The 14,915-nt window shown below is 40.5% G+C and overlaps 2 protein-coding genes across 2 annotated transcripts; one reads left to right on the forward strand and one right to left on the reverse strand.

The window, feature by feature from the left end:
- The first annotated feature begins 361 nt into the window (after window positions 1-361).
- LOC308321094 (putative E3 ubiquitin-protein ligase HERC6) lies at window positions 362-6,762 on the forward strand. Its single transcript, XM_080771886.1, has 6 exons — window positions 362-410; window positions 940-1,006; window positions 1,493-1,563; window positions 2,080-2,263; window positions 6,366-6,491; window positions 6,634-6,762. Exons 1-5 carry the CDS (start codon window positions 382-384, stop codon window positions 6,411-6,413), a joined length of 399 nt encoding a protein of 132 aa, XP_080628012.1. The 5' UTR covers window positions 362-381; the 3' UTR covers window positions 6,414-6,491; window positions 6,634-6,762.
- Window positions 2,920-12,091, reverse strand: yif1b (Yip1 interacting factor homolog B). The gene is made up of 8 exons (XM_080771885.1): window positions 11,964-12,091; window positions 8,957-9,065; window positions 8,063-8,192; window positions 7,167-7,271; window positions 6,617-6,753; window positions 5,034-5,189; window positions 4,567-4,660; window positions 2,920-4,470 (listed from the first exon to the last, which is right to left on the reverse strand). The coding sequence occupies exons 1-8, from the start codon at window positions 11,998-12,000 to the stop codon at window positions 4,315-4,317; spliced, it is 924 nt and encodes a 307-aa protein (XP_080628011.1). The 5' UTR covers window positions 12,001-12,091; the 3' UTR covers window positions 2,920-4,314.
- Window positions 12,092-14,915: the final 2,824 nt, after the last annotated feature.

Raw genomic sequence — 14,915 nt, forward strand, 5'->3', positions numbered from 1 at the left:
GGAGACATTGAAGAAGAATGATGGTTTTTAGCAAGGGAGCTTTGAGTGGTCACATGAGGGCTGCGCCATGACACTTTCATGGACACTTTCATGGGAGCCAAACTACCCGGAAGTTTGTGTTCAAGTTGGAGCTGTCCGATATTTCATATTCCATCCTAATTGGATAACATTGGCTTTCAAAGTTTGCAGGATTGACCCCTTTTGAAACAAAAAGCATCAAATCATGAACGCAGCTTGCAATTTACATGAAATCTTTCACAGACTTTCCTAGTAGGCTGAGGAATATATCCCACAACCTGACCTGGCGGAGACTAGCTGTGCCCCGAGGGGCACTTTTTTCTAGTTTGAACTAGTTTGAACATCAAACCCTCATTGGACGACATGAAAGAGTTTGAACCCATTGTTGGAGAGTAAGAATGTTGTACCGGGCACTCATTTGGTACAGGCTTGGCTTCATGTGTCTATCTAAACAAGGGATCGCATCATACACAGAGTTGGATATCACACATGGAAATAGTTAAAGGAAGCTTAAACACAATATAAAACAACCTAGGTAAAGTGCACATAATATATTAAAATTGGCCATGGGAATGCCAATATACAGGGTTTGGGCACATATTTATTGCACCAAACCTCTGGTGCAATAAATGTGTTTCTATCATGCAGAATATTGGCACCTCAGTACCTACAGTAAGGTCTTTCTTTCTTGACTTAAGCCCTTTGCTCCTCTAGGGTGCATAGGCCGTTGACAAATGTCCTCCATTTCACTTTTAACCGTTCTTTCGAGATCTCCCCAGTTGAGCCCACATTTCTGTCTCGATACTCCTTCCTTCGTGGGGTGACCTTGTTTTCTTTTTTGCTGGAGGTTCCATTTCAGGGTTTGTCGCAGAAACTTACAAATTCATGCATACATCTTTCTGTTTCAACACATATCTTCAGGAGTTTGCGCTGCACCTTGGAAGACTACACTGACGATGTTGTTGATAGCCTGCTGATGACTTTCACGGTAGGTTGAATGATCAATCAATAATAATACACAATCTATGTCACAGTAAATATAGAAAAAACTCGTAATTTATAGATTCATATGTATTTCCCAGACGAGTTTATATATTTCCACCAGGGCCAAATGTATACATTTTGCATGATAAATGTAGTACATCTGTAGAGATCCTGTGTTGTACAATATAGTTTTCCACCATGAATTTAGGTACATCTGTAAAGTTCCTGTGTTGTACAATATCTAAATACTAAGTGAAGTTAGTGAACCAACTGCACGTTTACCTGGATGTCTATAGATTTCCCAGGGGAAATGTATACGTTCCTGTGGAAAAGCTAATGCAGACAGGTTACTAAATACATTTACCAATCCCACCCATAAATGTACACACATACTGATGAATATATTGATATACCTTTTCTAAGATTCCTTCTGTAGACCCAAGTTAGGTGTGGGCTGTAATATTGTACATCTAATAATTATATTCTATAGGTTCGATGGGACAGCAGTGGAGTTGAACTTGATCCAAAAGAAAAGGGAAAGCCTGTCACAAGCTCAAACAAGTATGTACTATAGAGTAGAATGTTTTTATTACATAGATTCAGTATTTGCTGAATCTCACTGCTCTGTAAACCTGCATATATCCTCACCAGTATCAGACTATACCTACCTTTGACTCTGGCGTAATGGTATGCAGCTTGTTGAGTGAGTTGTTTAGCCAAGTGAATGCCTGTGCCAACAGCAATGCTATTAACTCAGCCGCGCCCAAGTTGTAGCGAATCAGTCAATAGTACTTGAGAATGAAAGTAAAGGAGACAGTGATGGACGACAGTGATGCTTGTGGAACTCGACTACGTCTAGTTCCTGACCGCATCACTGTCGTGGCAATAATCACGTTAAACCACACCCTCTCGTGTAATATTGCTTAACTCTGTATTCTGGATATAAAGCGGTGCCAAGTTTGTTCTGCAGCTCCCCATTCATACAGTGCTGCAGCTACCAATTTACACCATTGCTTGGTTATATTTTGTTGATCCCTTGATTTGTATTGATTTTAATCAATGGCTGCTGTTTACTAGGAAGGAGTTTGTTGATGCTTTTGTCAACTATGCATTCAACACATCTGTGGAGAAAATGTTCGAGGAGTTCAAGAGGGGCTTCTACAAGGTGTGTGAGAGAGATGTGGTGCACTTATTCCGACCAGACGAGTTACAAGGAGTGACGGTGGGACAAGAAACCTACGACTGGGACGTGTTGAAGCAGGTTTGTTTGCTAACTTACTTTTGAGACCTTTTAAAGTTGTTCTTGAAGTTGTTCTTGAATCTTTTAGATAAATTTATGACATTAAGTTACAAGGGTGGAATGATGCTGTGTAGACTGAGTCAAAGTAATGCTTTAGAAAATACAACATGATGGAAGTTATAGCCATTATGGCACACATGTTTTTATTTTACAAAATGTATCTCTTCCACGCAGTCTATTGACAATTTTGTATTCGATTACAATGTTTATTTGAGTTTGTAGTGACCATAGCTGTGTTACATATTTTCCATTTTATTTCTAATGTCTAAGAAAGATGAAGATGCAGGCAAGAAAGGAGTTGCATTTGTATCACAATTGAATCATCTAAATGTAGCCGATAGTTTCAGGCTCTCGAAAGACTTGTTTCCAAGTAGCAGAGATTACCGTGTCCAGACAGTCATGTTGAAAGAAACCACTGAATGCATGGGCAGTGTGACAAAGGGAAGTCTGATTTATCATAATGAAGATGTAATGTATATCTTGCAGAGAATATATTTTTTCAGTTTGGTCCGATATCTGCATTTGCTTACACAATTCCCTTGTCTGTTGATCAATACATTGTCTGCTGTAGCTATATGGAAGGACTAACATTAAAAAATAAACACCAAAGTACTGTCATCAGTCTTGAGTTGAGTTTATTGTGCCATTAACAGAACAATGTTCACATTCTATAGCCTGGGAGGATTTAGGCCTGGGAGGATTTTACAGTCAGGGTTGGGGACAATTAACCTTTGTAAATGTAAACAGCATTGGCTATTAAATTGTTAAACTTATACCTTTTAAAATAAGTTAATTTATATTGGTCTTCTTCATCATACACATTTTCTGTATTGGCAAAATGATACAAACTCAGTGTCTCTGAGTTCTGCCTTTCATTTCAATTAGATTCACAATGTTGTACGTGTGCTCCTTAGCATGACAGACCAACAGACAAAAATACGTTGCATAATGGCACATCACGATTACTTTGTTATTTTGGGAAAAACAAGCTTTACTATTGAACATCAGTTAACATGAGTTGAGCACTGCCCCTTTTATACAGGGTTTCCTAAAGTTGCAAACGTACTGTTTTTAGGCCCTAAAATCACATGCCAGGGTTATGTAAAGTGACATAGTGAATCAACAACTGATGCAGAATGAAACACCATTATAGTCATTACAGTATTTCAAGTATCTCAAGAGAAAAACACAAACCTAACCTTCACAGACGTTGAATCTCTTCCCTTTATTTAATCTTTCTGCTTTAAAAGCAGTATAAGATTACTCATCCGATCTAATCATGTATTACTTCAATTGAGGCTTTGCACCGTTGCTGTTCCTATTCAAAGTTTCCAGTCAGTAAAACTAACAGATTTCACAACTTCCCTAGGTCTCTTATACAAGGGCCACTTCCTTTTTTCTCTTCACTTATTCTCGCTGAATGTCTGTCCCTGAATAGGGACGCTAGGGTTCATGTACACAACAAAAAGCAACAAGTTAAGATTATTTGACTCTTAAAATTCTCTCTTAGTGAGGATTGGACGGCTTGGCTCACCAGTGGTTACTGTGCTTCCGTCCCATGCGCTCAGAACATTTCTTAATGAGATGTCACAGACGCCAACAACCCCCCAGCAACATTTTTGTAATACATGTACTGTACATACAAACATAAATATCCCTAAAAAAACTTAATTACAAATAATTACACTGTATACAAAAACATGTAAAGCCAGTTGCAGCGAGGTGATAATACAAACATTTCTACACCGTTACATAAAAAAGAGACGATAGAAAAAGCATTACTAATGACACTGGGTTGTGCTGTGGAAGAAAAGGCAAAAGGTAATGCCACAGGTCTTTGAATGTTCTATTTGTGTGAGTGTCTTTTCTCCATGGATGGGAGACTCGCGAGCCAAGTGTGTGTGGGTGGAGAAGCAATATTACCCAGATAATGTGGCTCCTGTGCTTCATCCAAGTCCAGTTTCTGTGTGTGTGTGAGTACTTAAACAATGTTTGGCCTTGGGTTCCAAGTCTTATCTGATGAGGTGATAGGTGAGCCAGTACATGAAGATGGGCTGTACTCCAGCTATAGTCATAGTGAGATACATTCTCAGCTGGTTTCTGGCTCCCCTCACCAGCCTGCCTTCTGCTGCAGACTCGGACAGCAGTTTCAGACGGAGGGTACGGATCTGTGAAGGAGAACAGCAGGCGCCATCAGAGACTGATCAATGTTTAAACCTATTAATGCAATTTTGATGAATGTTTTAGAAAGGCTCCCTACTCACCATAAATACAAAGATGGATACACAGCACCACAGTAGAGAGAGGTAGTATGCTGACCTCCCAAACATCAGACCTGCTACTATGCCTACAATCATCCTACAGACAAACACAGTATAGTAATGAAATGTCATGTTGTACACCATATCCACTGTGATTCAAGTCTCCACATGCTTTATGTTATAACAACTTAAGACAATCAAAGTCACAGTGATGACAATGTGGGTAATAAATGGAACATCAAGCAAGAATGGGACCAAAAAGCGAGAGAGAAAATAGCCGGAGCCAGATTGTTATGAACTATGATTATGGGACTGACCTTTATCTGATTGACCCAGTACATGCATATATTGAATCACTCGTAAGCACCACTGATACACTTGATGCTGTGACAATCAACCACTTTCTTTTTTTGTCATGTCTGTTCGGAGACAGAAGAAACACTCAACAGCACTAGAAACTGCCGACATACCCAACGTATTTGTAGCCAGAGAAGGCCAGAAGGTCGATGGTGGTAAGGTCTGTGTTGACGGTGACCAGGTATAAAGACAGGAGGATGGCCAAAACCTCCATGATCAGCCACACAAAGGCTGAGCTGGCCTGAACACCCAGTAACTCAGGAGAAAACCTGGACAGAGATAGAGGCACATTCACACAAAGTTCGGGTGAAGTTGCATCATTGTTACATTTTTCATTTGGTGTGTTTGCACACTGCTTTGTCAATTGCAGCAGGGAACTTTTTATCAAAGTTAACTAATTAGTATTAGTATTAACTAATTAGTAATTATCAATTAATAAACTACACATTAAAATCCATAGTGGTGAAATTATACTTCCGTGCAACGTAACAGTAGGACGTTAAAGTGAGAGTAACGTGAATGCAGGGGGTGTGTCGGGGACTGGACGCTACTGTGTGTGTATGTGCGAAGCAGATCACTACAACTTTACAAACTTGTTCTGTAAAGAAGACGCTAGCCTACATACATAGATAAACATGGTAGGTTAATAGGAGTAGCCTAACTGTCTACAGTACACAAACAAACCTACCACTTTTATCCAACTCCAGATCAGCGGAGCAGTCAGGATTCTCGAGTTCCAGACAGACCTGGGCTCATGATCTTCTTTGCTTGTTGGTCTGCCAAATAATATTGCGTCCAGGTCGTCATACCATGTGACCTTTCCCATCACCCGCACTACCACTTTTACTGCATACTGCGAGCGCAAACCCTTTACTTTAATGCAATATTGTGCAAATGTGCGATGGAACCAAATCCCCTTCATTCATAAATATCCTGTTTGTGTGTGTAACCTTTTTGATAAATGTGATCGTCTGGCCATATTGCGATAAGGGCTTCTATCTCTTCATTAGATCACGTCTGTCCACGGGACATCTTTATGCTGCGTAATAATGCCTTCTACTTCCTCCCGCACAGAAATTCAAATTCTTCACACAGGCCCAAACAAAGCGCACTTTCCGACAATATGCTCCAGGATTCATTTTAATCACAGTAAAAAATCCTAGTATGAATGTGCCAAGACAGGGAGATAGGTAAATATTTTGAAACACCCTGGCATCCATATTAAATTTTGGACATGCAATTAGAGGTCCAAAATAAAATGGATGATGCTAATTTCATAAGTCGTTAGTTATATAGACTTACTACAGTGCTGCTTTGACAATAGAATTTACCTCTGGATCAATAAATGTATTTTTACTAGAGGCTGTCCAATTGTAATTTTTGCATGGTAGGTTCTATGATGTACCGTCACACTGTATTTATGTATCTGTGTATTTTTTTACCAGGTCGAACTTCATGTCAGCAACAATGATCCTGAAAGGATGGGAGAATGAAATAGGGGTGCCTGGTGGCTCAGCCAGTTAAAGACAATTCACTGACAATAACACTCCTTGCGAGTTGCGAGAACCGAAGTATGACTCCATTTCGCTCCTCTCACTTTCCTAGGTTTTCTGTCTCTCAATAATGTCATGTAAACCTGTGTGTGTGTGTGTGTGTGTGTGTGTGTGTGTGTGTGTGTGTGTGTGTGTGTGTGTACCTATTCTGTGTGCCCAGGGCCAGCCCGGCCACCAGTACATATGTGATGAAGCCCATGGCTGGAATGTAGAGGTCAGGAGCATTCACGTCAAAACGTGGGGCCACCGGAGTGTCCTGTTGATAGCTCACCTCCCAGTTCTGAAATACATTCACAAACTTTTATCCTGTTGGGCTTTGCCCCTTATACAAGAAATGGATTATTGTCTAGAGTTATTATATACCTGCTGTCCTAATAAATATTGGTACTATAGCTATTGGTGTGTGTGGCCACCTTCTTGTTTATTCAAGATCTCCTCTAGAGTTATTATAGTACCACTAGTTGGTACCCCTTGTTTCTACATTGTAAAGTCTCACAATTCATTGTGAACATGTTTATCTTAGACTTGTAAAACTTTGAGAAGGCTCATGATGGGAGAATGATTTAATTAATTACTATAACGTGGTGTAAATATTGACTTGACAGCTTATACATCTTTACACTTTAAATTGACATACAGTAGCTTAAAAGATCTAAACAGACTTGGGATTAGCATGTGTGTACAAAGACATACCTCATGCATGTAGGGAAACATTACCAGGCCCAGCTTCTTCCCAACGTACAGTGTATCCACAGCAAAGTAGTACTTCAGTTTAGAGATTGGGATGAATCTGTCCAACTTAAACACATAAACAGTCACTGTTTGGTTAATTATGGGTGGCCGAGGACCTCTTGTGGTTGAGATGAGGTCTTGTACTTTATTCTAAATACATTTAAACAATGTTTACATTCTTATCTTAGCTTTAAGATGTTAGGATAATTTTGTTTTCACTAAGAACGCGGGTGTGGTTCTTATTTGACCTGTGTTTATTTGAGTTAATATTCGAAGGGTATAATAGTCGAAGGGTTGTGTGGCATCAGTGCGCATGCGTAAGGTGGCTGTGGTCAGTCAGAAAATGGACGGTCCAGTGTTTGAGTACGGAGTTTAAATGTCCATGAAAATATACTTTACATAATTACCATTATATTATACTCATTTGTTATTATTACACAGTCTGATGTTTATAGTGTTTTCTTTTGTGCTTTTGTTTCAGTATATTACCTACTACTACTTCTACTACTGCTGCCATTATTGCTACTACTGAAGCTCATGCTAATAAATGCAAAATCAACCATGTGTAGAGTGGACACGGGTCGGTCTAGGAAACTGTACACAGTATACATGTAAGTTAGTGTGTGTGTTTAAGGTTCATAAGGTGGAACCAAAAGCACAGGGAGAACTTAGTTTAATAATATCCATACAATCACAGTTATTATTCTTTGACTAAAACAATTGTGGCATTATCACTTTGCACTGTGAATCAGTGAATAAAGTGTAAACAGTAATAAAATAAGTGTATTAAAGTATAATAAAGTGTAATAATCAGGGTCCTTGAGAAATCTATAGCAAAAAAAAAAATTTCATCTTACATTCTTGTCCACCATCTCCCGTCCCTGGGAAGCCAAGGAGCTGCCATATGCCATGGCCAGGTTAGACATGGGGTCGGACATGAGGGTCTGGCCAACAAACGCTGACGCTTCATGCCCGGCCAATGGGGTCCTGTCAACATAGCAAAAGATTGAGTGCAATTTTCATTATTTATTACATACAAATTTCAACTAGTTGCTACCCTAATACAGAGATACCACAATAATAGCCTGATGTGTCATTAATGCAAGCTAGGGGTGTTAATAAACCAATAAAGTTGTGGGGGAAAAGCATATTCTGTTATCCATCCACATAAATGTTGCCTCAATCAGGTTAATGATAACAGATACCATTACCATCAATACAGGCACACTTTGGTAGGCCTTTAGCCCTGTACTCAACACTGCTCCATATAGCATTCAAGTAACCTGCAGTAGGCCTAAGCTGACAAAATAAATGGTATCCTCTTCAAATGTATTGGGCAGGGGTTGGATGACAATATAGCCTTTACAACTATATATATATAGTTGCCATGGAATCAGAGTGTACAACAGTGTCAGCATCTAGTGTTATGCTGTTTGACAGTGGTTGTGTGGGTTGACTACATACATGACTGTATGGCGGGCGCCAACATTCCCAGGACTTGAGGGTAGAATAGCAAACTCAATAGTGATCATTGTTTTAACAGGCATGCCTTTTGAAGATGCTTGACAATGTTAGCTAGTTCCTTACTACAGTATATATTGAACTGCTCTTCTCTCAGTCTGCTTGCATTGGCTATTAGCACAACGGATAAAAACGACCGATTAAGAAACATAAAATGATCAAAGATTTGTGGTCCCAGACTCCCAATCCTACATATTGTAGACAGCAATTACATAACTGGCTGTCCCAACCTGTAACCTCCGCTGTGAGCACCAGGCCCAGCACCACTGGTATCATCAAACAGCTGGCTGGCATGTTGGGCACCATCTGCAGCATTGTTCCGTAGACGCATACTCGGCTCTAGAGAAGAAATGGATGGAGGGGGATGTCAGAAAATGTAGAAGCCAAACATTTAACCTGCCGTCCCTACATTGCTTAGGTCATAATAGACAAATATTTTAAGGCCCAGAGTCAGACCCATAGAGAGAGTTGCGTCACTAGCATATACTCCCATTGTAAGCCCATAGTATCCAGCTTTGCAGCAAGATGCAGCATGTCACGAGTCGGCTCTCTCTCTATGGCCCTCATTTATCAACCGTGCGTACGCCAAAATATGGGTGCACGCCGAAATTACCGACATTTTTGACATTTACCATTTCCGCCACAGCTTGAAATTGAACGTGACAACGTTCAATTTCCACGTTTGCTCCTCAGCTGGCGTACGCATGTTTTTCTGTCGCAGAACGTTTGACCAGCTGAGAGGCTGCCAAAGGCATCGAAACATATGTATTCACTCCTAAAATGTTAATATAAAACTGTATGTATATGGGCTACATGTAAAAAAAGAAAAAGAAAAAGGAATGGACCTACAAGATGTGTCTTTGTGTCATATTAAATTTATAGGAGCTTTCCAACTTTACAATTAAAATCGCACTTGATTTAAGCCATTTAAACAGTGTTTTGCATGAGCGCATACATGCGAGGATTTGGGCTGTCTGTGCTGGAATATTTCCATGACGTTGGAAAGTATAGCCTATAGTGCAGTGCTGCCTGCAGCTGCGGAGAGTCCCAACATGCATGGGTAGCCTATATACTGTAGCCTAATCTACAGTAGGCCGATGTCTTTCTGGAGTTACATGTGCAATCTCCTCCTCGTTTAATAAACCCGAAGCGTCGCTCGAATGCCAAATGTACCGCCAGCGCAAGTGGGAACTGCATCGGAGATGTAGGCTACCCAGCCAGCCCACCACCACCACTCCTCCAGTGCCAGCCACATGGGCTACGGTTTTAGCTGCACATTCATATATTGACAGTTGAGTTGAGTTGACAGCCTATCCACTGCAGCGACTAGCGACTGTGAGGCAATCTAAATAGACTGTCGAACGTGCATGGTCAGTTGATCACGGTGTCACGGACAGACAGACAGGCAGACAGGACAGGACCAGGATCGAGGAGCAGCACCTATGCAAAACAGCAGCGTGTGTGTGTGTGTGTGTGTGTGTGTGTGTGTGTGTCGAGAGGGGGGTGTGGGCAGCAAGGCACGGGAGAAACGTATTTTTTCCTGTAACCCTGGTTACCAAACTTACCAGCCGTCGTATTGTGATTGTTCATGTCGCAAAAACGAGGGCGAGGCTTGATTTCATAGGGCGTGCCAGATAGATTTCAGCCGTCACATTTATTAACGTCAGGACGAAATTAAGGAAGGATCAGCTGTTTGCGATCACTTTATAAATGCCGTGGCGACGTGGGTGTACTACGAAACCTGCACTCGAATCTGTGGCAGATTTTACACTCGATTGATAAATGAGGGCCTATGGGTCTGATAAGGACAAGGCCTAAGCCCTAAGGCAGGGGTGCCCAGATCACAAAGGTTGTGCAGGTAGACCACTTGACATGACCCTGAAAAAATATATAATTGTTTTCAAGAATGTTGCGCACAATATGTCAGTAGCATTAAAAAGTTATATATTAAATTGTCCATTTCCCCTCTATGCCATTCCAATGCGTTTGTCTTACATGAAACGCCAGCACTGCTATTCCAAAGCCCCCTCAGGTAAATTGTTAAACTATTTCCAGCAATGGGATCATATTTTTTCTGGTGGGTAGATCTTGTTGAAATGGTCATGTTGAAAGTAGCTCTCAAGTAAAAAATGTGTGGGCACCCCTGCCCTAAGGTGTTAAACTCACAGCTGATTTGTGATTCAAGGCCAAGCAGCCACATGATTACAGATAACTTAATCATGAAACCAGCATGGACTTCAGGATTTCAACTGAGCAGTGATAAGATACAGTAAGCTGAGTAAGGTAAACCATTTTTTGATTAGCAAGTCAATACAAACTGTGTAGCTAAGCCTACAATTGTGGACACATCTGCCAGTAATGCCAATTGGCCAATAAATACCTACATGTGTATGTCTTTAACTTGTCCTACTCTACTGTATTTGGGTCAACAGTATTCCCTAATCTTTGTACTCAATTTAATGAAGCTCTAAGAGCATTTCTAGGCCAATTATCTAGGGGAATTAGTTATCATCATCACATTCTTATCACATGGGCAGCACTGCATCATTCTGCAAAGCAAAACAGTAGTGCCTCTCCTCTTCATCCAAAAACAACAAAGGATCATCTGACAAGTTATTTTCGGTAACATTCATTTGGAATGTATAATGCATGTTGGCAGTCAGTGGATGTTTATGACTGCATTGGTAATTATGCATTGATACCGTAGTTTGAGAGTATACATTCCTAGTGAATTGAATGGTACTACAACGTTAGTTAACATATAAACGTTACCACGTTTACAAGGCAAGGAATACGTTATGTAAAGCAAATAAACACGTCCAGGGCACGGTTGGTACTAATGTCTACCCTGTTAGATCATTTGAAACCTAGCATTAACACTCAGTTATTAAATTAAATTAAGTTATTTTAGGTATTAGGTCACCGATTATATAACATAACCATATAGCATTTGAGAACCGCTACGTAGCTAAAAGTAGTAGCTAACCAGCCAAACTGAGCTGACGTTCACGTTAGCGTCTCCTGCCGTAAGATCTGTCCTGATCTACAAGCTAACAACCCGTCGCGGCGTTAGCGGTTGTTAGCTTGTAGATCTGTTCTTACGGCCGTCGAAACCGACGCACCTATGGAGCTAATTCTAAAAAGAATGAATGATATCAAAACTGCAGCAGAACCAAACTGCGCGGATGCAGACAGAAATCTTTTGCCTTTAAAACAAATTCACGCATAGTAACTTACGCTGTCTGAAGCCACTCTGTGTCGCTGTGTAATCCATCTGGAACAATGTAAAACAGTGTATGTATGAAGACCTCACAGACAGAATAAACGGGAGACTCCCTCCCGACTCCCAAACAGTAAACACACAAATCAGATTGGCCCAAAAGTAAAACAACTACCCCGGATGTAAAATATGAGCTTCCGCTTCTTTAAGGGACTACGGGTCATATGCGTCAGTACCATGGGTCATAGTTTTTTGTTTGCCTTGTATATTTTATTCCATAGTATTTATTTTATTTAGGTGCAAACGTAATTAAGATAGTGATATTTTATTTATTCGTGTGGTTAAATTGGTAAATATTTACGTCATAATAAAATGAGCCACGTTGCAGGCTTCCTTGCACGTCTTAAAATTGTCCACATGGTGGGAGTGTTGTCACACGTGTAATGGATGGGTGGACGGTAGGTGCGTGTGTGTGCGTGTGCGTGTGTGCGTGCGTGTGTGCGTGCGTGTGTGTGTGCGTGTGTGTGTGTGTGTGTGTGTGTGTGTGTGTGTGTGTGTGTGTGTGTGTGTGTGTGTGTGTGTGTGTGTGTGTGTGTGCGGGCCTGCGGTAGCCTGGCAAATAAGCCAGACCGAATCAGCCGTCGCACTGTTGTGCGATATTAGTCTGGGTTATTAGCCAGGCTAGGCCTGCGGGGCCATTCACTGCATGGATAAAGCTCTGTGGTTTGTTCAAATGTGAGATGATCACATCACATCATTAATCTTGTCAAAGTAAGACAATCAAAGTAAGACCATTTACAAACAAATATAATGATTGATTGATTGATTCATTCATTAAGTTTGCAGAATTACAGTAGGCCTACATTTGAAGTACATTACTGTTAACTGTGAGTGGACAACACCATAAAGCATTATGCCCACCATTTTCATTTCATCAAAACATTTAGAGACATATGAATATACACTTCTATATAGCCAAAAACAGGGAATCATCATAGAGGAGGTAAAAAGGAAAACAAAAAACATAAACAGTGGGGGGAAAAGGGGTGGGTGGAGGATTTAGATTTTACGGGGGCCAGTTTCGAATTGCAGCCATCTGTAGGTGCCCTTTGAGAGCAGTTTTGAAGGAGTCAAGGGATTCGCATGTCTTAATGACTGTTGCACATTTTGGTGGCATAGGAGCGAAATTAATTTAAAAAATCACACCTATGTGAACTGAGTGGTGCAACTCCCCTCTCTCCCCCCCCCCCCCCTCTCTCTCTCTCTCTCTCTGTCTCTCTCTCTGTCTCTCTCTCTGTTTCTGGCACAACAATAATTTAGATCAATTGAGTAGCCTATTTCTTTAGCCCATGATTTTAATAATCCAATCAAATTACTCTAAAACATATAATATACATTTTATCAAATGAGAGTTGTTTATGTTTAGGTTTTAAGTGGTTTTAAGCTGAATGGTATTCTGCTTGTTGTCCCAGGCAGCATGTTGTCAGTGGTAAGTGATCTAGCCTGATCCAGAAGTGAACCCTGTCCTGCTGAGAGAGTTTGATGGAGAGCCTCATCTGATAACCATCTGCTCATGGATAGTTAATCAGTCATGCTCCCAGTGTGGTCCTTAATCACCTGACACAAGCTGTCTTTGAACACTGTGAAGTCCATCTCTTAACTGTAACCCTCCTGTTGCTTAAAAACCTCACAGCTCAAGACTCAACTTTTGAAGAAGTTGAGAACAGAAAGAACTGAATCTTGACTTGACTACAAATCATTCTGTTTTTGGGCATCTCAGAAATACTTTTTGCATTTGGTTTGATCAGATTTTTTTGCGCTCAGTTGGGACATGTGTCTTGCTCAGGGACACTTCAACATGTTACTATAGATGGGTGATCCAAATATAAAATTATAGACCCGTCATAATGTTACTGTCAAACCAGTGACCTTCAGATTATCAGACAAGTCAACCTCTTTACCCTCTCAGCTTTGATATTGGCATGATAACTATTGTATTCTTTCTGGTCCACTATACTGTCTATATTTACTATACAGTATATGTGAATTAGACTTTCAGATTGTGTTCATTCATTTCCTTATGCCTATGCCTGACTATTTAACTTATGTGAGACTACTTTCCTTATGTCTCACCTACATGTCAGACCTTTTCACAAAAGCCTACAGTATGTTCTATAACTGTTACAGTCTCTACTGCTGCACCTTATACACATCTGCTGCTATACTGTCTTAGGTCAGGTCAGGTTACCTGTAACGAGTGTCCCCTGCAAGCCCGGTTTAACAATGGAACTTACTGGAGCATAAACTCCAGGGCCCGCAGCTTGCAGGGCCTGCAAGACTATTTCAAATAGGTACAGCTGTTGCTTCCTTCAAAACCGCATTGCGTATATGCATGTGCATGCGTGCGTGCACACATGTTTGCTTGCGTGTGTCTGCTTAGCTCAACAATTTTGTTTTTCGATACGGCTGAGTTGTGATGCGAAGCATGTTGTTCCATTATTAATGCTTCCTTTTAAAGGAGAATTCCATGCTAGAAGGCTTTCTTACCTTTATTTGTAGTTGTTACGTCCCCACCAAAGAGGTCCAGGTGTTAATTTGTATAAGCACATTATTGGCTATTTCCCCTACCATAAGCCCATTGCATTACAAATGCATTACAGGAAGGACTGTCAGTTGTATTCAATGTACTTTGTGAAATGTGTCATATAATCCCATATGGGATGGGCCAAAGTGGCATGACACAAAAATAAATCATTCATTCATTCATGCATGCATTTAATTGAATTGCATTGCATTGAATTGAACAGGGCTATGGGGTGTTATGCTAATTCGCTTATTTCCATCGCTCAAAAAACAATATCTTTTGTATATATCCTCTCTTCAAAATATAAATAGTATCCCGAGTGGCACACTTTACTACTTATTTCGATGGAAATAAGTGAATTAGCACAAAAACCCAACCCCCATTG

This window comes from Protomyctophum bolini (assembly GCF_963924005.1).
Source record: "Protomyctophum bolini genome assembly, chromosome: 9".
In the NCBI taxonomy this organism is placed as follows: Eukaryota; Metazoa; Chordata; class Actinopteri; order Myctophiformes; family Myctophidae; genus Protomyctophum; species Protomyctophum bolini.

Excerpts from the sequence above, each read along its gene's own strand:
- LOC308321094 (XM_080771886.1), top strand. The coding sequence starts at position 382 with ATGAAAGAGTTTGAACCCATTGTTGGAGA. Across the intron at positions 411-939 it reads TTTGAACCCATTGTTGGAGA|GAGTTTGCGCTGCACCTTGG; the intron begins GTAAGAATGTTG and ends ACATATCTTCAG. Across the intron at positions 2,264-6,365 it reads ACTGGGACGTGTTGAAGCAG|GTCGAACTTCATGTCAGCAA; the intron begins GTTTGTTTGCTA and ends TTTTTTTACCAG.
- yif1b (XM_080771885.1), bottom strand. The coding sequence starts at position 12,000 with ATGGATTACACAGCGACACAGAGTGGCTTCAGACAGC. Across the intron at positions 4,661-5,033 it reads TCTGGCTACAAATACGTTGG|GATGATTGTAGGCATAGTAG; the intron begins GTATGTCGGCAG and ends GTTTGTCTGTAG. Across the intron at positions 4,471-4,566 it reads TATCCATCTTTGTATTTATG|ATCCGTACCCTCCGTCTGAA; the intron begins GTGAGTAGGGAG and ends TCTCCTTCACAG.